The sequence below is a fragment of the Camelus bactrianus genome, chromosome 7 (assembly GCF_048773025.1).
Source record: "Camelus bactrianus isolate YW-2024 breed Bactrian camel chromosome 7, ASM4877302v1, whole genome shotgun sequence".
Taxonomy (NCBI): domain Eukaryota; kingdom Metazoa; phylum Chordata; class Mammalia; order Artiodactyla; family Camelidae; genus Camelus; species Camelus bactrianus.
The window spans coordinates 61,060,054-61,085,122 of record NC_133545.1 but is presented as its reverse complement, the minus strand read 5'-3'; the positions used below and the strand labels follow the sequence as shown (position 1 = coordinate 61,085,122).

Below are 25,069 nucleotides of genomic sequence, written 5' to 3'. Positions count from 1 at the left end.
GAAAATATATAAGAAATATTACAAAAATATATGAATGATTAAAGTTGAAGTAATAGGGCAAAAATTACCCAATCAGAAAAAAAAATCAATGTATATAATGACACAAACTCTATCCTTCCTTTCCATGTAGGGTGAACCTGGTGCACCTGGGGAAAATGGAACTCCAGGTCAAACAGTAAGTATTGATCACTTTATTGTAAATTAAAATGTGTACACTCTTTGCAATCTGGAACTTCTTTAATGTTATCGCTAATTACCATTTCCCTTGGCATTGTATTCTTTGATATTTTTCTAACAGCCTTCTGCATACTTAACTGAAATCCATTATCTTTTAGTTGGAATTAGAACAAGACCTATTTATTTCTACTGGATTCTTGCACATGTTGGAAAGTGGACAAAGCAAATGATGCCTGTAACTTTTTCTTAAATTAGTATTCTGGATTTCATTGGAAATATTTTTGCTTCTAGGGAGCTCGTGGTCTTCCTGGAGAGAGGGGACGTGTTGGTGCCCCTGGCCCAGCTGTGAGTGCTTCCACTTTTGTTCATTTTATTCTTTTTTAAAATCTTCTAATATGTACTATATAACTTTCCACTTGACTTTTTACATTTATTTTCTTCATAGGGTGCCCGTGGAAGTGATGGAAGTGTGGGTCCTGTGGGTCCTGCTGTAAGTTTTGACACTGAAGTATTTGGAAGGGGTTGAGAGTGTGGGATGCAAGCTATCTTCTTTATTAATTCCCTATGAAATAATACAATTTTAGACACCTTACAAACATTCTACAAGGTGATTTGAAGGTTCTATTTATAAGAACTGCTATCCCTGAGGCTTATAATTGCCATATAAAGTAAAATCTACCTCACCTTGTGTACCTGGAATGTCTTCCCTTTGATAAGATACTAATGACAACAGACTAGCTGTCAGTTTTCTCTTTGCCAACATTAAGTAAGATCAAGCCACTCTAAGCCATTTCAATCTTCTGTTGTTGTTGTGTTGTTAATTTACTGGGAAGAAATCCCTTACCACCTTCTACTTTGATTTCAGGGTCCCATTGGGTCTGCTGGCCCTCCAGGCTTCCCAGGTGCTCCTGGTCCCAAGGTAAACACACTAATGACCATTGTCATTACCTTGATAAACTTTTTATTGTGATGTGAAAGATAGGGGCTGTGTTTGCAGATAGATAATTACAGAACAGGTAGTTTAAGTAATCCCTCCTTCAAAATGGATATAGAATGACCAGTTTTCTCAACTCTGAGCTTGAAATAGATGGTCTCTCTGTACCTGAACACTATGAGCAAGGCTATAGACGGCAACATAGAAATAGATTCACAGGGCCCCTCTGGGATATATTTCCAAGTTAGTTGAGACTGACTAGCTGAGAACCGAGTCTCCACCCTGGAGAGACAGAGGTAGCTGAAGATAGCAATGGTAGCCACAATGGCAGAACCAGGCCAGGAAAATAGGAACACAAATCCAAATCTTGTGGTACAAAACCAGATAAGGGAAATTATTGCAATTCTGAAGACATTTCATAAAACTTGGTGACCTAAAAACAGAGACATGCTGTTTCATTATTTACTAATGCCTCAGCGTCATTCCCTCTTTTAGGGTGAACTTGGACCTGTTGGTAACCCTGGTCCTGCTGGTCCTGCGGGTCCCCGTGGTGAAGTGGGTCTTCCAGGTGTTTCTGGCCCTGTTGGACCTCCTGTAAGTAATCATTGTCATTAACCTCATTGAGTGGAAGGAAGGGAAAAAAAACAGTGAAGGTAGGGGGTCAAAGAAGAACAGAAATACTCCCTAGGAACTTAAATCCTTCTTCCTTCCTTTTTCTCACAGGGCAACCCTGGAGCCAATGGCCTTACTGGTGCTAAGGGTGCTGCCGTGAGTATATGGCTAAAATGGGCTGCTGTGGTTTTAAAGGCATTTTAATGAATGCTGTCTCTCCTGCCAATTGCCTCATGATGGTCCATGCTGCATTTCTTTCCCAGGGTCTGCCCGGTGTTGCTGGGGCTCCTGGCCTCCCTGGACCCCGTGGTATTCCTGGCCCTACTGGTGCTGCTGGTGCTACTGGTGCCAGAGGACTTGTTGTAAGTGGTCTTGGCTGATGCTTTCATCATCCTGAAAAATCAGCTCTACCATCACTTCACCCCCATTTAGACTTCCTCTTGTCATTTTATCATTCTCATTTCTTCCTTTGCATTTTTAGTTTGTATTTCATTTCTTCTGTAAGTTCATGCACATGTATGTATTCTCTTTCTCTCTCTCTCTCTCTCTCTCCATTACACACACACACACACACACAGACACACCCCTCCTGCTATCCTAGAACATTGCCCAAAGGTCAATGGGGCACATTTCTATAATATCAGTCTTGTCCTTTCAACCAAGATCATTCCCCTATAAGTCATTTAAATATGAACTGAGCACATTTCTTAGAGAATTGGAGCTCTCTTTACCTTGAACCATAAATAGTTCCCAATGTTTATCTATGAGAGAGTTGAGTCAAATGTTTGTCACCTGACCATTGTTTTGTATTGGACCCTAGGGTGAGCCTGGTCCGGCTGGTTCCAAGGGAGAGGGTGGCAACAAGGGCGAGCCCGTAAGTAGTTCTATAATCACAATTTTATGGAGTTACCACTTTTTCAATCCAAAAAGTTATACTTTCACTTTTTTAAGTTATTACTTTTTCTCTAGCTGGATATGAACATAAATTTTATTTTTCCTGTGTCCCCTTCTTTTGTTTTCTTTCATTAAATAGGGCGCTGCTGGGCCCCAAGGTCCTCCTGGTCCCAGTGGTGAAGAAGGAAAGAGAGGCCCCACTGGTGAAGTTGGATCCCCTGGCCCCGCAGGACCTCCTGGGCTGAGAGTAGGTTCCAGATGCTCTTGACGCCCAGACACGCCAGAGGCACCCCTTCATTGGGAATTGGTCAGAATCACTGAGTACTTTTTCTAGATGAAGGAAGCATCTGCCTTCCATCTGCTTTGTTAAATCACTGACTCTCAATTTGATATGTTATAAAATTGATCTGGTTGACCTACTTTCGCAGAATGTTTCCCCTACACATTCCTTCGGTGTTTGGATGAATTTTTTTGGCTTGGTTTGTAAATGTATCTCCCCCTTAAGGGGATCAAGATTTCTTGCATGCATGCCATGTTTCAATAAATTCTGCCCTACCTGATTTAAGGATCTTCTTCAATTTTCTTCCGTTTCATGTACTTTCTTACAGGGAAATCCTGGTTCTCGTGGTCTTCCTGGAGCTGATGGCAGAGCTGGTGTCATGGTAAGTTGTCCATTACCCATTTCCTGGGAAGGAACTTGATGCTTCTGGTGGTGGGTGTGCCATTCACTCTGGCTTCCTTCCCTCCCCTTTCTTTCTTTGTTTTTTGTTTTTTTAAAAAAAATTTTTTTTTGTTGAAGTACAGTCAATTACAATGTGTCAATTTCTGGTGTACAGCACAATGTACCAGTCATGCATATACATACATATATTCCTTTCCCCTTTCTTTTTAATAGGGCCCTGCTGGTAGTCGTGGTGCAACTGGCCCTGCTGGTGTGCGAGGTCCCAGTGGAGATTCTGGTCGCCCTGGAGAGCCTGGCCTCATGGGACCCCGAGTAAGTTTCAGACTGATTCTGAGCAAGACACATCTGGCACTGTTTCCTTTTTTAAAAGGATGATTAATATTTGAAGACAACAATAAAACATCAAAAGTTAATTTGTTACTAGACTTGCTGATGGTTTGCTTTTTAATTTATCAAAACCCAGTAGATATTCTGACAAATTTGGTTAGCCCATAAATTTCATTTTTATTACCAGATACAATGGCTATGAGGTTTTCTGAAGAATAAATTCATTTTAATATATCCAAATTAGGTTGGTTCTCCTATCAGTATGAATCTTTTATCTCAATTTATGAGTTTTATATAAGGTGTTCATGAAACGTATTAGGACTATACATTATCAGTTTATTAGATTCATAAGCGAATCATTTTCCCAGCAATCACAAAGTGCTGTAATGTATTCAGCAACACACTAGCTATGGAGAAATGACCTTTAGATCTGTAGACACTCTAATCCATAGCAATAGAGCAATTTTTTGCCTCTGTTAACTCTTTTGGATGAGTATCATTGTAATTGTACCATAGACAAGTAATAAAGACACCAAATATAGCAATAAAAAAAATCCACTTTGAAAATTGCTTACTGAAAGTATTTGGTTTTCTATTATAAGGTAAATAATATGATACATTTTGCCCATATAGTATACTGCTCGACAGTTTCATGAGATATCTTTAAATGGATCAGTTGCACTAAAATTCAATAAAAGGAAAGGCATGAAAAATAGAAAGGAGAAAGATTTCAGAGATCTTTTCACACCTACCAGCTAGTGGCTAATACCCCTAATAATTTGCCCCAGGCAACAAACAAAAAGTAGGAAAGAAAAGTGCTTTTGTGAGATTTTAATGAATTGGAACCTTGAATATTTGTGTTAAAGTGCCAATATGAAAGCATCCTTATTTGTTTTATAGGGTTTTCCTGGCTCCCCTGGAAATGTTGGCCCAGCTGGTAAAGAAGGTCCTGTGGTAAGTATTGCTCATTTTCCATTACATTTTCAAGGTCGCTTGTTGCACCCTTATCAAGTCTCTTCTGTAGTTTATTTATATATTAACATGTTGAAAATAAGTATCAGCCACACACATATCTGGGAATGAAAAGTAATAGACTTCAATTACAGAGTCCAAATGAACACAGAAGTGAAAGGAGAGAAGGAAAAAGAAAAACATGATGGGAAAATTGAAGAGGGTGACAAGGGTATGAAAAGAGAGCAGAAAGAGGGAATTGTGTGCATATGAAATGACTTGGCTGTGTGTGTACTGACATCCTATTTAGAAAAGGAAAATGGACTCAGAATTTATTGACACTTTATACAGGAAGCTCTATGCATTCAGAAAATGATTCTGTTTTATTCCATGGCAGCATCACAAGCTGGAGGCTGTGAGACCCTAGTGAACTGAGTGAACTTTAAATAAACTCTTATTTCAGGGCCTCCCTGGTATTGATGGCAGGCCTGGACCAATTGGCCCAGCCGGAGCAAGAGGAGAGCCTGGCAACATCGGATTCCCTGGACCCAAAGGCCCCACTGTAAGAATCACCACAGCCTCCTCTCCTTTAGCACTTTTTGCCTCATTTTGCCAAAACTCTATTATTTCACTCCCGCTTCAGTCCACTCCACCTCAGAGGGGTTCCTTTCAACAGAAGAAAATTGCAAGCCACTTACCTCATTAAAAGTTGACCTCCAATGTATCATTGTACTCCTGCTGAAAATCCACATCCTGAGTCATAACACTCCCACAGACACAAGTGTACTTTATTCTACATGTTGCTGTGTGATGATGGATCATGCCTTAGACAACAGAAGTCAAGGTCTAGGAATCTCCAAAAAAAAAAAAAAGCAAGAAATTAACATTTAAAAATTGTCATGGTTAATTTGACATTAAATGTATGTTTTTCTTTTATGTTTATTATAGGGTGAGCCTGGCAAAAATGGTGAAAAAGGTCATGCTGGTCTTGCTGGTGCTCGGGTATGTGCTAACTTCCTTGCAGACCTATCCACATAGTATTCATATAGGATATACATCTTCTGAGGCCATTTGATATAATTCCATCACATTCTTTCTAAAATGGCATCCCCAAGGGTCCTTCTGTCATCACAAAATTTCCTTTTTTTAAAGCCACACTTACAAGGCAGTGATTTATAACAAATCAGAATGTATACTAAGTCAAAAATATTAATGGATGCATTTGGTTTTTATTTAATTCATTTTGTGATTAAAAGGTATAAATATGCTAGTAGCATCCTCTGGCCTTCATAAATTGCCTTCCATCCATGGGCTTCCCATGAGCCATATTAAAAGTGGATAGGTAGTATTTGGACCTTGGCAGGGTACCCACACTGAGTTTAATTCATGCTAAAATGACAAGCTTTGCTTTGAGGAAGTAACACATGAGGTAGGCTTTGAGACATTTTAAATTGTCTGAGTCACAGGTAACTCTCAGTCTTTCCATTAAACATTTTAGGGTGCTCCAGGTCCTGACGGAAACAATGGTGCTCAGGGACCTCCTGGACCACAGGTGAGTATTTCTCCCACTCTTGTTCTTTTCTGCCCTAAACTGAATCTAGTCCCACAAAAATGACCATCTCTTTTCCAGTCCAAAATTTATGTAGCAGGACAGCAATAGTAGCATATATCTCTATTTATGTTATCTTTCCTATCACTTTCAGGGTGTGCAAGGTGGGAAAGGTGAACAGGGTCCCGCTGGGCCTCCAGGCTTCCAGGTAAGTCAACTAAAACATACAGACTACTGCCTTTGGTCAAACTATCCAGCTGTAAATTGCTATAGCACTTGCCCTCACCACACAGAACATGATTTCAGAACTGAAACAAAAAAGGATACTTTTTTTTTAAGGCAAACTTTTGTGTTTTGTTTTAATAACACACAATACTTAGTGATTATGTTGATATTAGTTCTCCCAAAAAGCCAATCATTAGTAAATCACCCAAACATAATCATAAGATTGAGATTTGTGTGTTTTTCATCTAGGGTCTGCCTGGCCCTGCAGGGACAGCTGGTGAAGTTGGCAAACCAGGAGAAAGGGTGAGTAAAACAAGTGATAGTAAATTCACCTAAACTTAGGACTTACCCCCTGTTTAACACCCTACCACAGTGCAGTTATAAATATGCAAAAGAAAACTTCATATTTCATATATTAATGATAGTGTTCTACATATGTTGGTACTGACAGAGAGAATGAACCAAGTTATTCATTTTCATTCAAAATTACTTTGTTTTAAGGACTGAATGAAACACCACCTTATGGAAGTAAAATATATAATGAACATGCCATTTAATAGCCTTAGTTTTTGTATTGTTCTTGGTAATGTTAAGGTACAAATTATTTCCCTCTCCATAGTGAAAAAGTAAATGTACTGATTTTCTATCAAACTAGATCCTGAAAAATTGCTTTTAATGTTTTTCTTGGCATTCAGACATGACACTGCTATCCACAATAAGGGCATGAGTTCTGAGTCATTTTCTCTGTAATTGTGATGAATGTGCCTCAATTCAGTTACATTCTGTGGCCTGGTCTCCTTTGTCAACAGTGGGGCACATTAAGGAGACAGCTGGTCAGTAATAAAGGAGATACACTTGGGTATACAATTAACTAGGTAATGTGCAGAATATGAGCATTTCTATTAAGAAAGCAGTCTGTTATATAAATAAAAATAGGCAATGTCTGATATTGTTCATCATTTTATCATATTATCAAAGGAGATGGTCTGTTTTGTTACTTTTTTAAAAGCAATAAACTAAATAATGAGAAACTAAAATTTTCTGATACCAGATTCTAGGACAGATATATCTTTAACATCAGTGGAATTCTCACTTTTTGTAACGTTTCACACACTGATGAAAATTCTCTTGTTCCTAACAGCCTATGTACTTATACACTCATGTAGGTAGACCCACATGGCTTTGTTTCACGCTTTCAAAACTTTTCTAAATATCATAATCATAGGTGGATTTAAAGAACACGCATTAATTTCACACTTGATTTATTCTCATTTTTTTCTTAGGGTATCCCTGGTGAATTTGGTCTGCCTGGTCCTGCTGGTTCAAGAGTAAGTGCTACTTAACGCTCATAAACTTCTGGCAATGTGTCTTTTAAAAGAAGTAGTGCTTTCTCCTATAAAGACTACTGATGGTCTTGCAACAAGTTCCTGACACTCTTCTGTAGTCAAACATAATCTGTAGGGAACATTTGATTTCTAAATTAATGGTAGCTTTTTAAATTTAATTGCTCATATTTCTTATTCAAAAACCACATGGTTATAAGAAACATAAATGAACTAATATATGTATTATATTCAGTGATTTATATAGACAAGTATGATATATTTATGACAGTAGCTTGACCTGAGCTAAAGAAAAGTAGTATCTAATTAGATATAAAGTCCATTTTTGTAATGTGTGTTGGTGTGCAAAGTCTAAAAGTTTAAATCGTGAGCCTACTTTTATTTTTAAAAAATTGTTGTAGTTTGTCTGTTATCATTAGAATAACTGGAATGATTAGCTGGCCCCTAAAGTATCCTTTATATGGCTAGTTACCATATAGTGAGGGTACTCAAATTTAGTGTCATAGAAACATAGCACCATAAAACCAAGTCATAACAAGGGCCTTTGAAACAGCTGCAGTGTGGACTTACATGTTAAATATTCTGGACCACAGAATGCCATGTTGTAGTGATATTTACATGTGAATTGGGAGATGTTTATATAGATTGATAAGTTGACAGACATATACAAATACACACACATTTTCATATATATATTCTATGTTAACTATAATACTTGTTACATCACTATTGCATGCAACTGTAAAAAGAGAGCACTTATATAGGAATATCTAATCTTATTTACACCTGCCATTGCTATTCATCTAAAATTATGTAATCTTTCCCTTTGAACACTATGCATAACTAGCAACTATTTTTACCTACGGATCTATCACAAAAAAAGACCCCCCCCCCAAAAAAGGAAATGAATTCCAAAAGTTGAATATTATACTCCAGAAGCAACAAATTTTGGAGTTGTAGCCACAGAACATTAGAGCTGAATAAGACTTTAGAGATTATCTCATCCCATCCCTTCATTTTACTAGTACAGAAATTAAGGAAAAATAATTATATTTTGCTAATAAATGGCAGAACCGGGATTCAAAACCTAAACAAGTGTGAACTCTGATGTGTAAAACGTATCTCTGAAAGCGACAAATGCACAACACTTTTCTTATCCCTTTTGTGCAGGGGGAGCGCGGTCCCCCAGGTGAAAGTGGTGCTGCCGGTCCTGCTGGTCCTATTGGAAGCCGAGGTCCTTCTGGACCCCCAGGGCCTGATGGCAACAAGGTAAACCTTTACGTTAGCCCAGTATACTCTAGAATAGGTAAATCCTTTACAATAGTAAATGAATTGTTTCTCCGTTTTTTAATTTACTTTCAGTTTTGTGATGGTTTCCATCTCAGTAAATGACAATCTGAATTACTCCAAAAGAAGCAAAACCCTAGTGCTCTATATACATAAATGAATTAGTATGGGTTTTCACTCTTTTCTCACCATACTGTTTATATTTTTGTCCTAATCTAGAAACATTATGTACATTTGGACACTGTTTTTAGAGAATAAACTTTTACCTCCCCAACATCCTACTTCACAGAATAAAATTTCAAAAAGTAGCCCACATTTTTATAAGAAAATTCATGATGACAAAAATTAATTGGACAGTACATTCACCCCAAAAATATAAGCCTGAAAACTTGTGTTTCAGAACAGAATCTGTGGTTTAATCTTAAAATAGATGGAATAATACGTTTCTGAAAAATAGATTAACCACAATAAAGAGAAGGCAACCTATATGACTTCTGATTCTTACCGTTAAGGGAAAACAATATAAAGATTAGCTATAAAAAGCTATTTTGGTATATGGAAGGATATTGGAAAAATTTGAAAAAGAAGGAAGAGGGAGAAAAGAAGAAATGAAATATTGGTTCTGTGAGAAAGTACTTTCAAAAGGTTTTATCTCAGAAGCTAGTCAACAGGTTTTAAGCATGTGGAATTGTAAGGTTTTATAGAAAAATGGAAGCTATAGTCCCCACCCTTGAGAAGATTAAAATACAAACATCTCCCCAATTGATGAGATCTCTTTCCACATTTCCTGTCTGGGCTAAGAGACTTAACCTTGAGAAATGTTTGTGGGCAAACATTTTTCACTCTTCGCCTCCCATTGTCCTACCCTCTTCTTTTCCTTGCCTGCCTTAAGAGGATGGGAGTAGGTTACAGAAAAATCATAGCCACCCACTATCACTATCCTCTTCTCTTTAGTTACCTTGTCATTAACAGCATCTCCGTCTGTTATAGTCTGCCTCCTTTCAGTACACCTCCTTTGTATCTCTAAGCAGGCAAGAATTCTTTCTATTAAATGTTTAAATTGGAATCCTTCAAGAGTTTGACTCTTCATTTTCTTCTTTTACCACTGAAATAATTGATTTCACATGTGTTTGATTCAAGGGTGAACCTGGTGTGCTTGGTGCTCCAGGCACTGCTGGTCCATCTGGTCCTAGTGGACTCCCAGGAGAGAGGGGTGCTGCTGGCATACCTGGAGGCAAGGGAGAAAAGGTACCCTTTTCTGTGTTGGACCTTAATACATATTGTTGATGAACACTAGCAAAGAAGGCTGCACAAGGCTGACCTCTTTTTTTTCTTTTACAATTCTTGGCAGGTGGTCTGGTAGCATTTTGATATCTATCTATACACATTTCCCTCTGCTACCTAGCACCTACGCATTTCTAAACTCACTAATCTGGCAAAATTCCTTGCTACCATGGAATTTCACGCAAACAGATGGTGTTGAGTAATACATGAGGCTCATTTTAATGCCACTAACAATAATGCCTAGCCTGCCCTAATTAATGGGAAGAAGCTATATTGAACAGCTGTCAACCGTGCTGCTGCATTAGTTATGCCGTAAGAGTGATCAGGCACTGAAGCCCATTGTGATGTTGCCTTATGATTCTGTCCACATGAATCTGTACCTTGCTTGATTATGCTTCAGGAGAGTGTACGGAAATTAGAAGAGAATATTTAACACTAATCTGGAAAAGGCCTTGAATTATTTTTTCCTTATTTTTTTCCTCATTCAACATCTTATAGAATGGTAGGGAATCAAGACATTACTAAAGGTATTATAAAGGTATTATAGCATCTTCTATAAAAACACTTCAGATTAATTTTGATTGAAAATTTTGATTGGGAAACAAAAAGTTGCTCTTGCTTTATACTTCCAGGGTGAAACTGGTCTCAGAGGTGACGTTGGTAGCCCAGGCAGAGATGGTGCTCGTGTGAGTAGAATTCTGTTTATACTTAAGATTGTTGGGTCTTTTGTTTGTTTTTACATTTCACTCAGTTTGAGTTGGGAAGCTTTCCAAAATCTAACTGACAAAAGAAGGGTTCAGTTTAGTAAAAGAATATTTCATTAAAATAATATACCATCATTTTACGTGTTTCAAAAGAAAAATTCAATAGGACTTATTCCCTTGAAAATCATAGCCTGAATTTTCTACCTTCCTTAGTGTTATCTATATACCAAGTACAAACTACAATTCAAAATCTCTAGGTTTAATAGAACATTAAATGATTGTTTATTATAGGGCTTTAGGAAAAACAGTAACTCTTACATTTTAAGAAGCCAGAACCTCTTAACAAGGTCCTATTTTTTCAAATGTACACTCTAAGAATTTATGACTCAAAGAGTAGCCCCAAAGATTAACTGTTAATGCCATGGAGATGCCAACAATAACCCCATAAAGATAAAATAATCCTACCTAGAATCTTTGCAGCATGGCTCTTCCTGGCTCTAAGCTACTTTGGTTCTTCTCACCTCTCCCTCAGTTGCTGTTAACTCCCGGTGGCACATTCATAATAGCCCTTTCTCTGAGTCACACAGTCCTAATGGTTCTAAGCAAGGCTATTCATTTGCTACTATCCAGCAAATTTTTACAAGAGCACAGAGTTCAGATTTCCCCAGTTCCTAATCTGCCATGACTTAGACATTTCCAAAACCTTCACCACTAGGGTACTCTCATGCTGAGAGTTGCTGTTAATAGTCTTGATAATGAGGACTGAAATGCTTCAAAGGCTTTCTTGATGTCCACCCAGAATATCCAGTGAAAGTGTTCAGTCACTGCATAAGCACAGCAAAGGGAAGAGGCAAGAGTCACTTTTGATGGTATGGGGATGTTATAAGAAGACTCGTTTCCTTCTTGGTACTAGGGTGCCCCTGGTGCTGTAGGTGCCCCTGGTCCTGCTGGAGCCAATGGAGACCGGGTAAGCATGCATTTCACTGAGTTGCAACTCTCTGAGCCAATATCAGTATCTAAAATTTTCGGCCACCCTGGCCCCAAAGAGCCCCAGCAATTCATTTTTATGGCTTGGTATAAAGCCCACTTATTTAAAAACCTATCTGTTATGATGGGGCAGCAGGGAACACAAGCTGTGTGTCTGAAGTTCTCTTTCCCTTCCTATAGATGTGCCAGGTATCTCATCGATACTTTAATCCCCATCATTTGTTTTAAAGTCTTTTGGGGTTGCCCATTAACAGTATCCTAAAGCACTGAGCCTTCTCAAAGCCTTCAATTGTTAAAAAAACAAAATCAATAAAATATATGGTGTGCCCCTTTCACATTGAACAATCTACATAAAATAGACCATATTTATTGTATTGCACAGATTGCAGCAAATCGGTCAGCCCTGTGTCCATCTAAAAATTAAGATGTCCTCCTCTTGGTATTGTGGGCACTGACTTACAGCATTTTTGAAAGTGTATGACCAATACTGCTTCAACCCCTAAAATGAATACAACATTAAGCAGAGTAAGGATCCATTTCCTTTTACTCTGTCAGATGTGAATTAGTTATCTCTTCGGATGCAACCGCAAACTCTGACAAGAGCCCACTGTCTACCTCTGTTCCCTCTCCCTCCTACCTCTTTCAGCATCTATGTGAGTCACATTAGCAAACTCATTTTTGGTTCCCTTATAGGGTGAAGCTGGTCCTGCTGGTGCTGCTGGTCCTGCTGGTCCTCGTGGTAGCCCTGTAAGTAGAAACCTGGGTCATTTTGGACACTCATAGCTTTTAGATGTTGATGAATCTGATTGCTAAGACATTTCAAAATCCCTTCTCCTGCCTAGGGTGAACGTGGTGAGGTTGGTCCCGCTGGCCCCAATGGATTTGCTGGTCCTGCTGTGAGTATCATGGAATAAAGGTTAATCTCAGAAAACCCAAATTAGCACTCAGAGTGAGTTGGAATACCTGAACTACAACTGTTCATCTCCAACAGGGTGCTGCTGGTCAACCTGGTGCTAAAGGAGAGAGAGGAACCAAAGGGCCCAAGGGTGAAAATGGCCCTGTTGGTCCCACAGGCCCTGTTGGAGCTGCTGGCCCATCTGTAAGTTGAATTCACTGGTAGGCAACACAGCCTGTGCAGTTACCCGTGAAACCTTATAACTCAACATAAATCAATCAGGAACATACTGGATAGAAGATGATTTTTAAAATAAGAGTTAACATTTGCATGCAGCTTTACACATAATATAAGTTTTATAAATATTGTCTTATTTCACTTCTTTGATAAACCCATGATGGTGGTAATACTGGAGTAAGGACATTTGATTATATAACAGAGATATAATCATTTTTAATGTCTAGATTTGCTTCTAATACACATAGGAATGATCCCTTTGAAGAAAAGAGTAACATTTATAAGGATTGTTTTGTGATTTGACTCCATCTTTTTTTGTTTCCATTTAGGGTCCAAATGGCCCCCCTGGTCCTGCTGGAAGTCGTGGTGATGGCGGCCCCCCTGTGAGTATTTACAACAGATTCTGATCATTTTTCTTTCTTCAGGATCTATTAGGGACAACTTGAAAGTTTGGAAATTTCTGGTAGTTTGGACTATAATAAGGAGAGTCTTGAGATTCAAACTAACTCTATTCAGTGAAATTCTGATACTGAAGTTAAGGGCAAGTTCATGGAATGTTACTTAATCCCTGCCAGAACTTAGTGTACTGTATGTTGCTACCACTTCACTTGCGATAACAACCAAAGTTAACCTTAGGTGGTTTAATTATGAAATAAGTAAAATATTTTTTTGATACTTTTTATCCTTTTGTTGATGCCCCCTTTCTTCTGCCTGACCAAGTCCTTTCCCTTGGTGTCCAGTGCTATCACACTGACTCCCTAGAGATCCAAAGCTCCCCAGGAATGAACTCTGCTCCCTCCTTCCTTCTCTCATTGGACAGCAATTAATACCCTTGGTCTTTTGTTGCACCTTCCTCTGTAAACAAAATTTCTTCTTTGGTGTCCATTCCCTTAGCACCCAGCCAGGTGGTTAAGAGTTATGAACATATACATATCAATGTGTAATGGTATAGTGTTTTATCTTTTTGCTTTTACAACCATCAGGTAATGTGTTTGCATTTCAGAAAGGACTATCAGAGCCTTAATGAAAAATGTGGGCACCGCAACTTGGGGCATGCCAGTCAGAAAGATGTGTAGAGATGGAGGGTCTTTGAAGGTCTGGTTATAGAATACCCTATATGAGGATGCCACTACCTACTCTTTGGTCCATCTTTGGTCACATGTATTGAGGAATTGCCAAAAGAGAAATTTTCATCTTGCCCAAATTCCTGGAGTTGGTGCTGACTGTGGAATTTTAATGTGCTTCGTTCTTAGGGTGCTACTGGTTTCCCTGGTGCTGCTGGACGGACTGGTCCTCCTGGACCCTCTGTAAGTAAATCACTTCAAAACGTGTCTTCATTTATTTTCTCTAGTCAAAAGACCTGGTCTCTAGTCCGAAACTGATAAGAAACTCTCTATGAGAAACATGCTACTAATATTTTGCTATTACTTTCCTAATCTGAAATCAGTTTTTCTGAATCATTTAGGCAAAAGTCATCACAAATTATATTTTATAATATCAGTTTAAGAGGGTTTTAGTCATGTGAACACAAGTCCTCTTATCCTCGTTTAGGGGCATGGTCTCTTTGTTAAAAATAAAAAAACTGAACGGTTTTAGTCACATATCAGATATTGCTTTATCGAATTACCCTTTATGGCCAACATTCTGCCTCTGTTGTTAAAGTATAATTGTTCCTGAATTTAAAGGTGGTTTGGCCTCTAATTTAATTCTCATTCAGACTCTTCTGTCAGGACTCAAGAGAATTTAATTAATTATCAAGGATTAAGTCTTCCAGTTAAGGTTTCAGGGAAAAAAATAGCAAAGATGTTGATTTCTTGGAATCCTTTCACAGGTTCATAACAGAAAAATCTTCATTCCCTGTAGGCATTTAATTAAACCTAGTTGAGAGCATATGTGGTTCCTCAATTATGAACAGAACGCCTGTATTAGCTTTCTTCAAAAAGGAACAAGCAGAGTCTTCCAAAATCCAAAGTCCCCTTCATTTACAGCTAACTCTTATAACTCTACATACATAGCTGTGATTCCAATATGCCAGGTGACTGGTGCATAGCACTGCTTTTTCTCACAGGCATTTGCCATAGCCTCTGCCTCAGCTGTTCACTTTATTACAGCCTCAGGAGAAGGAAGATGAAAGTTGCTTGTTTGTCCAAGAAAAGATTGTTAAAAGGTCTAAACATTTCTCCAAGATGACCAGGATATCATTTTGTTGCTGCAAACTATTTGCACCTTAATATTTAGAACTTTAGCTGTTCTCGTCCAGGTCCATGATGATTAACACAAAGTAATGACCTTGTACATTTGCTCACAGGGTATCTCTGGCCCCCCTGGGCCGCCTGGTCCTGCTGGTAAAGAAGGACTTCGGGGGCCTCGTGGTGACCAAGGTCCAGTTGGTCGAGCTGGAGAAACAGGTGCCTCTGGCCCCCCTGGCTTTGCTGGTGAGAAGGGTCCATCTGGAGAGGCTGGTACTGCTGTAAGTGATTTCAAACTCCTCTCTCTTAAAGCCTTGTGTTGAATTAAAACAAAGCCTTTATACAAATCTTCAAGTGGCATGTATTTGTTGACGAGTGTTGTAGGCTCTCAAGTAGAGCTCAACGGAGCCAGGAAATCTGACAGATACTGAGGTGTTATGGCTTCAGCAGATGCTCAGAAGGCATCTCAGAAGACAGATGGGGGTGACAATAACTGAGGGAACTGTTTTATCAAAAGAGCCCTTTAAGCTATTGAGGATTCTTTACTGGTTCTGGGATTAAAACAGAATCTCTTGCTGTGGTCATCCTACTGTAAACTAGTCAATCTCAGTAAACTACAAATTTTTTAAACATGCATTGTCCAGGATTATTCCTACTCTGAAATGTGACTTTACTAGACCTGGTTCAGTTAGAAGCCAATGTCAAAATTTGCTTCCCAGCATAAACTCTATAAAACCTCTATTCCCTCACTCCAAGATGCTTTCATTAATCCCAACCACATATTTTTAAATGTTTCTCCACTGGTCTCAAGGAGAAACCAGGTACAAAGATGTAAATTCACTGTCTTCACTAGAGAAAAAATAGCCAAAGATGTGTCCTACTAATGAGGCCACTAGCCTTTTCTAAACTGAGAGTAAACTCATTCTCAGAATCCTCAAGCAAACCTGTGTTATCACCAAAGGTCTTATCAGTAAGACTCAGTATTTTTGTACTTGTTCAGGGACCTCCTGGCACCCCAGGTCCTCAAGGTCTTCTTGGTGCTCCTGGTTTTCTGGGTCTCCCAGGCTCAAGAGGTGAACGTGGTCTACCAGGTGTTGCTGGAGCTGTGGTGAGTGTTTGACACCATTCTTATTCTCATTAACATAATAAAAGAGTTTAAAAGCTGCCACTTCAAGGGTGACAGATTGATCACTGAATAACTCCACTTAAGATTTTTTATTCACGGCATTTTCTTTATACAGACCACATGTCACTTATCTAAGAAGCTTTAATACCACCTTTCTTAGACACATGCTATAAAGACACAGCTTAACATTATGCAGAATGATTTTTGTTCTTTTTACATGCTTAAGAATGATATAAACTCTAATTGCATTTACTCCTTTGCAATATGAAATGCTGGCATCATTTACCTTGTTGGAAGAATGAAACTCAGGAAGTTCTGAATCATTCCATTAAACTTAATATTTGACAGCAACTAGCAACCATCTAATCTCCATAAACTCTCTCAACTTTATGAATTCATTTTACTTGGAATATTGGGTGAAACAAGGCTCATCTTGTATAGATTCCAAAATTACACAAAGCTGACCATCTAAATATGCAGGAGGAGGACAAGGATGACACTAATGACACTTCGTAGCATTCTGTGGCCCATTCACTTTCAATTTACCTTCTCTCTTGAAACTGTAATCTCCTGGCTAGGATTGTTTTGGGAGAGTGAGAGTGGCACTCAGTCCAGCGAGAGGAATGTTGTTTTGTCTCCTTTGTCTCTGTAGGGTGAACCTGGTCCTCTCGGCATTTCAGGCCCACCTGGGGCCCGTGGTCCCCCTGGTGGTGTGGGTAGTCCTGGTGTCAATGGTGCTCCTGGTGAAGCTGGTCGTGATGTGAGTCCAACATTTGGTTTGTAAAATAAAACTCAGCAGTATTTCATTGTGTACAACTTTGTATCCTGAGCTGAGGTTCTCTTGTTCCAAGTTTCTAAACAAAATGGTCTGTTTCTCCACAATATCTACATATACCGATCACTCCTAGTATGGAAAATATGAAAAATAACTTGGGCTAGGGAATGAGTCTTCAAAGAGCATTCTTCAAGTTGGCCAAAATACTAAAAAACACCTCTAAAAAAATCTAGGTCAGCAAGTTCTTGTTCCTATTTTTTAACAACATGAAAAGGGGGTTCTCTATTGAGCACTGGGAGCAATGAAAGCAGATAGCTGAACTACAGGGGGTGGTGGGCTACACAGCCTCACTAAGTGCCTTATTTGGTGGGGTATCTTCACAGGGCAACCCTGGGAGTGATGGCCCCCCAGGCCGTGATGGTCAACCTGGACACAAGGTCAGTATACCTCTTCATCTTTCTCTAACTTAAAAGGGATTAAAATACAGGCCAGATTGACTGAAGCTTCATTCTGCCTTTGGTAGGGAGAACGTGGTTACCCTGGTAACGCTGGTCCCACTGGTGTTGTGGGTGCACCTGGTCCTCAAGGCCCCGTGGGTCCCGCTGGCAAACATGGAAACCGTGGTGAACCTGTAAGTTTGTAAATATCAGTCCCTTAATGCTGTCATCCTCAACAGGCTTCACTTCTGACCTCTCCACACTTGGGAACTGTGGGGTTTAGGGAGGAGGATTTGGGGGCTTGGCTGATAAACTGTGTTTTTATTTTCCAATTCACAGGGTGCTGCTGGTTCTGTTGGTCCTACTGGTGCCATTGGTCCAAGAGGTCCTAGTGTACGTACATGGTGAAGATTTCTGTACAAATCAACATTTAGGAAAGATCACTCCAGATTGTCCATTAAGGAAATAAATAGTATATGGGCTAGACTTTTTTTTTTTAAACTTAGTCCATGTCGAGAATTGCTGCAAATAGCTTTAAATCTCTTCTGTTTCAAATATCTTCTGCTTATTTGTATTAAATAATCATAAAGATCTAGCCACTTTATAGAAGCTCAACTAAAGCAGATTAAGGGAAGAGACAGGCATAACACCTACATGGCTTTTAGACCTTTGCATGTTTTGAATTACCTTTGTGAAAAGACTTAACAATATTTGTAGGGAAGTGTGTGTCATTTTTTAAAGGAGGTAAATTTCCTATCTGTCCTTCTCTTTCTTTATAGGGCCCACAAGGTACTCGAGGCGATAAGGGAGAGCCTGGTGATAAAGGGCCCAGAGGTCTTCCTGGCTTGAAGGGACACAATGGATTGCAAGGTCTTCCTGGTCTTGCTGTAAGTAAAATGTGGACATCTAGCAAGTATACAAATCTTAAAGGCCTTCAACTCAGAATGATCTTCCTCTAAACTTCACTGTTATTGTTCTAAAATGTCCTACATTATATTCATTTCCCATTCTCTGGCTAACTCCATAGCTCAGAGATAAAGCTATTTCATCCCATCACGAAAAGGTGAGGGTTAAGGGAGATAGAAATATACATATATTAAAATCTCCTGGCAACAATGTCCTTCAACCCCACTTAAAGTAAATATAATTAGAAGAATGACTAATATTGCACTGCTGAAATAGCTCATAGAAAAAAATAATTGACTGTAATAGACATAGTAACAGAAAAGAGCCCCATTTTACATTTTCAACTTTTCTCAAACCATAGTCCACTGAAACTAAAGTTTTCCACTCAATTAAAAAAAAATCTATTTATTGACACATGTTCTGAGAGTGTGATTTTTCCTGTTCTCTCTTTAAAGGGTCATCATGGTGATCAAGGTGCTTCTGGCCCCGTGGGTCCTGCTGGTCCTAGGGTAGGTCAATCTAAGAGATAAATATCTCTGAGACAGAGTCCATGGCAGGCAGTGAGCCTCAAGGTTCTGCTCCCTTGCAGGGTTTTCGCTGGCTCACACAGACTTAGTGTACTTCTTCCCTAGGGCCCTGCTGGTCCTTCTGGCCCTGCTGGAAAAGATGGTCGCAGTGGACATCCTGGTACAGTTGGACCTGCTGGACTTCGTGGCTCTCAGGGTAGCCAAGGTCCTGCTGTAAGTATGATTTTGGGAAATAATAAAGGGCATCACTGACCTAAGGTAATATTTTCTTTAGACTAAACCAAGACAATTATAACAACACATTCAAGTAGTCCCCTCACTTCCATGTGTTTTCTAAAATATATAAAAATTGTCTACGTGTAATGAGCTCTTTAAGCCCATTACAAGCCCCTGCAAGTATGTCTGGAAACAAGTTGTTATTTACATAAACTTGACTTTTTATAACTTATTAGAACATGCTTTTATTTAAATTTCAACTAAAAACCAGCTGTCATTGATGTCTCTCACTGTAACCAAATATAAAGTCTCCTCTTTCTCACTTTCACCTTTGCAGGGCCCTCCTGGCCCTCCTGGCCCTCCTGGCCCTCCTGGCCCAAGTGGTGGTGGTTATGACTTTGGTTATGATGGAGACTTCTACAGGGCTGACCAGCCTCGCTCACCACCTTCTCTCAGACCCAAGGATTATGAAGTTGATGCTACTCTGAAATCTCTCAACAACCAGATTGAGACCCTTCTTACTCCAGAAGGCTCTAGGAAGAACCCAGCTCGCACATGCCGTGACTTGAGACTCAGCCACCCAGAATGGAGCAGTGGTAGGTTGAGATGTCCAACCAGACTGACACTTTGTGACCCTTATCACAGTTGGCTTTTCAAAAGTATTTGGGTAAAAACTACATTATGTGAAACATACCTTACTTAATGAAGCATTTTCTTCTCCCAACCAACACCTATTCTCAAGCTTCTCTTGATAATATATATTTTTGCCCTTCTCATAGTAAATCTGTACCCTGATTTGATTTTCATGGAAAGGAGAGGAGAAACTGTCTAATTTTGAAAATAGTACACTCTTTCTGTTAAAGTGGGATAGACATTATATTAGTGCAATCAAAAATGTTACTTATAGGAATCAAAAGCTTTGACTAATAATTATTAGAACCTGTGTTCCACTCAATGAGAGGTTTTATGATCTGGGTCTTGTTTATTTAAAAGGTTACTACTGGATTGACCCTAACCAAGGATGTACTATGGATGCTATCAAAGTATACTGTGATTTCTCTACTGGGGAAACTTGCATCCGGGCTCAACCTGAAAACGTCCCAGCCAAGAACTGGTACAGAGATTCCAAGGCCAAGAAGCACGTCTGGTTAGGAGAAACTATCAATGGTGGTACCCAGGTAAGGAATCCTACAAACATCCCTTCTCCTACTAAATAATATTTTGTTAGGATTATTTGCTTTTTAATGATCTACATTTTAGTTCTCTACCTAGGGCTTATTAAGAGAACGTGCTCTGTTCTTGGGTTCAGTTGTATCCTGGATTGCACATTAAAGATGGATTGATTGGACATATCCATACAATTCAAAGTTATTATTCAAATGACTTAACTGATAATCACCAGAGAAGCTGACTAATGTCATTTAGTGTGAAGGAGTATTGGTCAGCATATAGACTAGTACCCATGCACACATATTTTTAGGACATGAACTTTTCTGAATTTGTAATTAAAACTTTCACCAACCTTATTAAATGCCTACTGATAGGAATTATAGAAAAATAAAGAGATCTGAGTCTCTGTCTACTTGCTCTCTTATTTTAAAAAAAGAAACATATAATAGAGGCCTCATTTGAAACAGGTACCATTTTGCATTTTGAGATGACTTGCCTCAGTCTGGTGGTTCCTATGTCCCTTCTAGGTAGCTAATACTTCAAAGACAAGTGAATTAAGTTTCTTTTAAAAGTACAAGTTCAGATCTGAGTCCATCATCATTCCTCCCTATACCAGATTATTTTTTTAAAGTTGACTGACTTAGTATCTGAGTCCTTCTTCACTTAATGAGAACTCCATCTTATTCTCTGTAGTTTGAATATAATGTTGAAGGAGTTACCACCAAGGAAATGGCTACCCAACTTGCCTTCATGCGCCTGCTGGCGAACCACGCCTCTCAAAACATCACCTACCATTGCAAGAACAGCATTGCCTACTTGGATGAGGAGACTGGCAACCTGAAAAAGGCTGTCATTTTGCAAGGATCCAACGATGTTGAACTGGTTGCCGAGGGCAACAGCAGGTTCACTTACACTGTTCTTGCAGATGGCTGCTCTGTAAGTAATGGTGAAATGTGGGAGTAACATTTATTTTGGAAGTGGGACAGTGGAGTTCTAGCTTAGACCATTAAATGAACCAACGAATGAGAAACTAACTTATTTGATTTTTCTTTCATAAATGTATTTGTTTAAATTCAGATGGTAAACCAGAGTATTTTTATAAGATCCTGCCTTCTGAAATTCTCTAAAATACTGAAATATATACTATGTCCATGTGTTAGTTGTTTTTCTTTTAATGTGAGTTTCTTAAATGATGATGTATGCCCAAAACTTACAATTACTTGAGGTTAAAAGGGTCCAAGCTATAATTTATAGTTAAATGTATTTTATTTTACTTATTAGTATGGCCTACATTTAGTTTTTCTTTATGCTTTCTCTATAAAATGCAATAAATAGAAGAAAGTTTAAAATAACAGTAGTACTGCATATCCACCCAACTCTCCCCACCACACAGATCCTGAAAATGATAATGTCTAAATAAACCACTTGGAGTATGCATTGAAATGTTTTTTAATAAAATTAGACTGGTAGGAAACCTCTCCTGCTAAAGACACCCCTGATGTTGCTGTTTTAAAGATAAACTTGTTGATCTGAGACACACATCTTCAGAATGACATGAGCCAAAAAGTGGTTAATATAGTATCTAAGATTCATTATACATAATATTATATAATATATAATTTATATAAAAGTATATATTAATGCATATTAGATACATATATCATATATAATTATATATCATATAATATAATTGGATTCAGTAGTAGTGCTGTTTTATGAGTATTTTTTTCTTCTCTTTTTTAAACAGAGAAAGACAAATGAATGGAAAAAGACAATCATTGAATACAAAACAAATAAGCCATCTCGCCTGCCTATCCTTGATATTGCACTTTTGGACATCGGGGGTGCTGACCAAGAATTCAGTTTGGACGTTGGCCCAGTCTGTTTCAAATAAATGAACTCAAACTAAATTAAAGAAAAAGGAAATCTGAAAATTTCTCTCTTTGCCATTTCTTTTCTTCTTTTCTAACTGAAAGCTGAATCATTCCATTTCTTCTGCACATCTACTTGCTTAAATTGTGGGCAAAAGAGAAGGAGAAGGATTGATCAGAGCATTGTGCAATACGATTTAATTAATTCCCCCTCCCTCTACCCCTTCCCAAAAGATCTGGAATTTTTTTCAACACTCTTACACCTGTTGTGGAAAATGTCAACCTTTGTAAGAAAACCAAAATAAAAATTGAAAAATAAAATAAAAACCATGAACATTTGCACCACTTGTGGCTTTTGAATATCTTCCACAGAGGGAAGTTTAAAACCCAAACTTCCAAAGGTTTAAACTACCTCAAAACACTTTCCTGTGAGTGTGGTCCACACTATTAGGTGCTGATCTAGACAGAGATGAGCTGAGGTACTTGTTTTTTGTTCAAAATACAAAGGTGCTAATTAATAGTATTTCAGATACTTGAAGAATGTTGATGGTGCTAGGAGAATTTGAGAAGAAATACTCCTCTGTGTTGAGTTGTATTGTGTATTTTTTTTCATTTGATTTAGCATCAGTACTTTACATCTTACTCCAGTATAAAAAGTGGATCATTTGCCCAACATTGTCCTCTTCTTTAAATTCAGCATTTGTTCTTTGCCAGCCTCATTTTCATCCTCTCCCGTGATTCCAAAGAAGCCTTGTTTCTCGGACAAGCCAAAAACTTAAATTGTACCTATTTTGTATATGTGAGATGTTTAAATAAATTGTGGAAAAAATGAAATAAAGCATGTTTGGTTTCCAAAAGAAAACACTGAGTAGAATTCCTTGCTTCAATGCTCTTTGCAATATAAATATGGATTATAGTATCTCTACCAGCCATTAGACTGATTGTTTCTCATTAGACAGGCACTATGCAGAAAGGGCAGCTTGGTGTGGTAGAAAGAGCAAAGAACAAGGACCCAGGAGATCTGAGCTCCAATTCTGGCTTGGCTCCTTCTGGCTGAACGACCTTGAGCATTTCCCCTTTCTGAGTTTCATTTTTATCAATAATGTGGTGAAGATTCCTTCTCTGAACTGTTAAACATTTGCCCTAGTCAAAATACATAATACCTAAGCAAAATGGCAATTGTTGACCTAAGCTAATTCTAAGCAGAGGTCCTCAGAACCTTTTGGTTTATTATCCATTAAGCACTTTGAAACAGTGGCTGAAAGTTGGTCTATGTACAATTAATACTATTAACTAAAACAGTTTCAAATATTCAGTAAAAATGCCATACACTTAAATCTGATGCAACTGAGTACAATGCCTGTTAATGGTAATGTGTGTGCTGTCAATCAGCATAGACAGTTGTGGATAATAGTACCATGAACACCTACCTGCCAAATCAAGTTCATTTTCCTCCCCTGCACCTTTCAATGACATCTTTAATACACTTAAACATAGTAATGTGTCAGGTAAAATGTTAAGATTCATTTAGGGCTTATTTCCTGTTGCAGAACATAATTGTGATTGTAATATTTGCCTCCTGTTATAAGTCATCCCAAGATTCAATTAGTTTTAAAAGCAAAAGACTGAACATCATGAAAATCTAAAATAAACTCTAAAAAGTTAGCAAAGTCTACTAACCAAACAATAACTTCAAATTATGGTCCTTCCATCACCTAAATCAGAACACTGAGCTGCCTCTTAAAATGCAGATTCCCAATCTTCATCCAACAAATTAAACTTTAGTAAGAAATCAGTATTCTTAAGCGCCTTGAAAAATTCTGATATACACCAATTGGGAAACCACTGGACAAGGTAATTTCCACAATTCTTTGTAGCTCTAACATTTTATGTCTGGCAAGAACAAATCAATATACTTGACCAAATGACATAAAGAAAACTGAATCCCAGGAATCACAGTACTAGTACTCCCCACAAATTAGCAATTGAAATAGCCAAGGCAAAATTACAAAACAGAGTTATGCCCTCAGGCTGGCAGTACAAGAAAATACCATAAGGTTGGTGTAAAGAAGGAAGAGAGAAGAAAGAAATCCAACATTTACTGAATACCTACTATGAGCCAAATACCATGCTACATGATAATAACTTTTTTCAAACTGTATACAAATAGGCAGATTTTTTTAAGCCCGTAGTCCACTTAGTGAGATGAGCACAGGAAAACAGCTAAATAAGCAATGGTGTATCTGATAGATAACAATGAAGAAATAAATGATGGCATAGCCAATAAATACTAATGAGGAATAAATAATGATATATTTAGTAGAAAATAGGAAAATAGTGAAATAAATTTCTATATCTCAGTAACATTTACTAGAATGATTAAACAAAAGAAAAAAAATGCTTATAACGGAACGTTACAATCTTTATAATATTCAAGTACATTGTTATTAAAAATATTTTTAAATGCATGTATCAAAATACTAAGAGCAGGTACATTTATATAACAGTGACAGAAATGATTATTATGTCTAAATTTTCCAAGTTTGCTATAGTGTAGTTATATTACTTTTATCATTTACAGCAAATTTAGTCTTAAAATATCATGAAAAGAAATAAGCAGTCAACAAGTGAAAACAATCCTGGTTGAAAAGTGACCATTACCAGGGAAAGGGTGGTTATCCTTCCACCCTCCTACTTTCTGAAAGAAAGTCCTAATCTAGGAGTCATCATTCCCCGGGTCCCAGCCACTCTGGAGGACACTGGG

At 38.2% G+C, this 25,069-nt stretch overlaps 1 protein-coding gene and 1 long non-coding RNA gene across 12 annotated transcripts in view; one reads left to right on the top strand and one right to left on the bottom strand.

Annotated features, from left to right (window-relative positions):
• The window catches only part of COL1A2 (collagen type I alpha 2 chain), a 35,214-nt gene extending 12,567 nt beyond the window's left edge, over window positions 1-22,647 (top strand). Inside the window, exons 13-52 of the mRNA XM_010972601.3 lie at window positions 131-175; window positions 469-522; window positions 623-667; window positions 1,043-1,096; window positions 1,607-1,705; window positions 1,835-1,879; window positions 1,987-2,085; window positions 2,544-2,597; window positions 2,757-2,864; window positions 3,226-3,279; window positions 3,513-3,611; window positions 4,527-4,580; window positions 5,041-5,139; window positions 5,526-5,579; window positions 6,076-6,129; window positions 6,281-6,334; window positions 6,601-6,654; window positions 7,635-7,679; window positions 8,865-8,963; window positions 10,122-10,229; window positions 10,898-10,951; window positions 11,883-11,936; window positions 12,650-12,703; window positions 12,799-12,852; window positions 12,948-13,055; window positions 13,418-13,471; window positions 14,342-14,395; window positions 15,397-15,558; window positions 16,278-16,385; window positions 17,056-17,163; window positions 17,562-17,615; window positions 17,702-17,809; window positions 17,955-18,008; window positions 18,395-18,502; window positions 18,977-19,030; window positions 19,154-19,261; window positions 19,602-19,860; window positions 20,258-20,442; window positions 21,128-21,370; window positions 22,182-22,647. Of these exons, the coding sequence (XP_010970903.1) occupies window positions 131-175; window positions 469-522; window positions 623-667; window positions 1,043-1,096; window positions 1,607-1,705; window positions 1,835-1,879; window positions 1,987-2,085; window positions 2,544-2,597; window positions 2,757-2,864; window positions 3,226-3,279; window positions 3,513-3,611; window positions 4,527-4,580; window positions 5,041-5,139; window positions 5,526-5,579; window positions 6,076-6,129; window positions 6,281-6,334; window positions 6,601-6,654; window positions 7,635-7,679; window positions 8,865-8,963; window positions 10,122-10,229; window positions 10,898-10,951; window positions 11,883-11,936; window positions 12,650-12,703; window positions 12,799-12,852; window positions 12,948-13,055; window positions 13,418-13,471; window positions 14,342-14,395; window positions 15,397-15,558; window positions 16,278-16,385; window positions 17,056-17,163; window positions 17,562-17,615; window positions 17,702-17,809; window positions 17,955-18,008; window positions 18,395-18,502; window positions 18,977-19,030; window positions 19,154-19,261; window positions 19,602-19,860; window positions 20,258-20,442; window positions 21,128-21,370; window positions 22,182-22,328 (3,507 nt within the window). The 3' untranslated portion in view covers window positions 22,329-22,647. The remainder of the gene's footprint in view (window positions 1-130; window positions 176-468; window positions 523-622; window positions 668-1,042; window positions 1,097-1,606; window positions 1,706-1,834; window positions 1,880-1,986; window positions 2,086-2,543; window positions 2,598-2,756; window positions 2,865-3,225; window positions 3,280-3,512; window positions 3,612-4,526; window positions 4,581-5,040; window positions 5,140-5,525; window positions 5,580-6,075; window positions 6,130-6,280; window positions 6,335-6,600; window positions 6,655-7,634; window positions 7,680-8,864; window positions 8,964-10,121; window positions 10,230-10,897; window positions 10,952-11,882; window positions 11,937-12,649; window positions 12,704-12,798; window positions 12,853-12,947; window positions 13,056-13,417; window positions 13,472-14,341; window positions 14,396-15,396; window positions 15,559-16,277; window positions 16,386-17,055; window positions 17,164-17,561; window positions 17,616-17,701; window positions 17,810-17,954; window positions 18,009-18,394; window positions 18,503-18,976; window positions 19,031-19,153; window positions 19,262-19,601; window positions 19,861-20,257; window positions 20,443-21,127; window positions 21,371-22,181) is intronic.
• The window catches only part of LOC105082918 (uncharacterized), a 456,837-nt gene that overhangs the window by 311,278 nt on the left and 120,490 nt on the right, over window positions 1-25,069 (bottom strand). For 9 of the 11 annotated variants that reach the window (XR_012508216.1, XR_012508218.1, XR_012508219.1 and 6 more), the window contains one exon: window positions 5,276-5,431. This is a non-coding gene — a long non-coding RNA (uncharacterized LOC105082918). Of the gene's footprint in view, window positions 1-5,275; window positions 5,432-9,939; window positions 10,116-12,593; window positions 12,703-25,069 lie in introns of those variants that run through there. The other 2 variants (XR_012508222.1, XR_012508221.1) reach the window with 2 other exon arrangements.